At 59.4% G+C, this 1,622-nt stretch overlaps 1 protein-coding gene across 1 annotated transcript; it reads right to left on the bottom strand.

Moving 5' to 3' along the window:
• Positions 1-3: 3 nt before the first annotated feature.
• On the bottom strand, positions 4-1,560 carry LOC121964927 (gastrula zinc finger protein XlCGF57.1-like; the record flags this gene model as incomplete). The annotated part of the gene is made up of 1 exon (XM_042515107.1): positions 4-1,560. A coding segment is annotated over one exon (1,557 nt), but the record flags the coding sequence as incomplete, so codon positions are not given.
• Positions 1,561-1,622: the final 62 nt, after the last annotated feature.

The raw sequence follows: 1,622 nt of genomic DNA, 5'->3' as shown, positions 1-1,622 counted from the left end.
GGTCTTTGGCGGGCCGGTCCGTGGCGTGGACCTTCATGTGGGAGTCCAGTGAGCGTTTCTCCTGGTAGCTCTTGGCGCAGACGCTGCAGCTGTAGGGTTTCTCGCCAGTGTGCGTCAGCATGTGTCTCTTGAGGTCAATCTTCTGGACGAAGCCTTTGCCGCACAGCTGGCAGCCGAACGCCTTCTCCTTCTTGTGAAAGCGCTCGTGCGTCTCCAGCGAGATCTTCTGGCGAAACGTCTTCCCGCAGAGGCTGCAGATGAAGGGCTTCTCTCCCGTGTGGATCCTCATGTGGGAGTCCAGGTTCCCGATCTGCCTGAAGGTCTTGCCGCAGACCCTGCAGGTGTAGGGTTTCTCTCCGGTGTGGATCCTCTTGTGCACATCCAGGTGCTGGCTCATGGTGAACTTCTTGCCGCAGACATCGCAGGCATAGATGCGGGGCTTCCCGCCCGTGTGGCTCTTGATGTGTCTTTTGAGGACGGTGTTCTCGATGAATGTCTTCCCGCAGAACTCGCAGATGTAGGGCCGCTCGCCGGCATGCAGCTTCAGGTGTCTCTCCAGGGAGCCTTTCCGGGGGAAGTCTTTGCCGCAGTCTTTGCAGCTGAAGGGTTTCTGTCCCGTGTGTGTCCTCATGTGGACCTCCATGTCTCTGAAGCTGACGCCGCAAATGTCGCAGATACGGCTGGTCTCTCTGTGGCTCAGGATGTGGAGCCGCAGACCCTCCGAGGACTCTGCCCGCTCACCGCAGACGCCGCAGTGACTCTCCACCTCGTTCACATGAGTCTCTGCGTGGCGAACAAAATTGCCTTTATTGTGAAAGGCGTTCCCACAGACCTGGCAGCAGTGAGACGGCATCAGACTGGGCTTCCTGCGGCGGCTCCTGACGGCCGGCGTGCCGACAGACTCGTGGCTCTGGGCATGTCGCCGCAGCTGGGCGCTCTTGGTGAAGCCTTTGCCGCAGACGTGGCAGCTGAACGGCATGTGTCCGTCGTGGGCCTTGATGTGGCGCTCCAGGGAGCCAGCGTGGCTGAACTCTCGTTGGCATACGGTGCACCTGAACGGCTTCTCGGCGGTGTGGATCCGCAGGTGCGTCACCATGTTGCCCTTCTGGTTGAAGCCTTTGCCGCAGACATGGCAGCTGAAGGGTTTCTCTCCGGTGTGCAGCCGCCGGTGTGTCTCCTGGGCACGGATGGAGGGGAACTTCTTGCCACAAACGTCACAGGTGCGGCTGCGGTCACGGTGTGTTTGAAGGTGCAGCCGCAGGCCATCGCTGCAGTCCAGACGCTCGCCACAAAGACCGCACACACTCTCCGCCTCCTTCAGGTGTTTCTCCACGTGCTTCATCAGGAAACCTTTCCTGTCAAACGACTTCCCGCACACTCTGCAGCTGAGAGCTGCCACCTCCTCCTCCTCCTCCTCCCCCTCCTCTGTGACTGGATCCTCCGCAGAGTCTGGCTGGAGGTCTGGTTCGGAGAGGTCCTCGGGTCTGGAGGAGGTGCCGGGCAAAGGTTCCTCCATAGAGATATTCTTTTTCAGACATTCTCCGTCAGACAGACAGAACTCTGCAGATAGAGAAACACAAACAGCTGATTCAGAACCTGCTTCTGCTCAGACAGAAAGTCGC

This window comes from Plectropomus leopardus, unplaced genomic scaffold (assembly GCF_008729295.1).
Source record: "Plectropomus leopardus isolate mb unplaced genomic scaffold, YSFRI_Pleo_2.0 unplaced_scaffold17793, whole genome shotgun sequence".
Lineage (NCBI taxonomy): Eukaryota > Metazoa > Chordata > Actinopteri > Perciformes > Serranidae > Plectropomus > Plectropomus leopardus.
The sequence above is the reverse complement of the archived record's forward strand: the minus strand, read 5'-3'. Positions and strand labels throughout refer to the sequence as shown.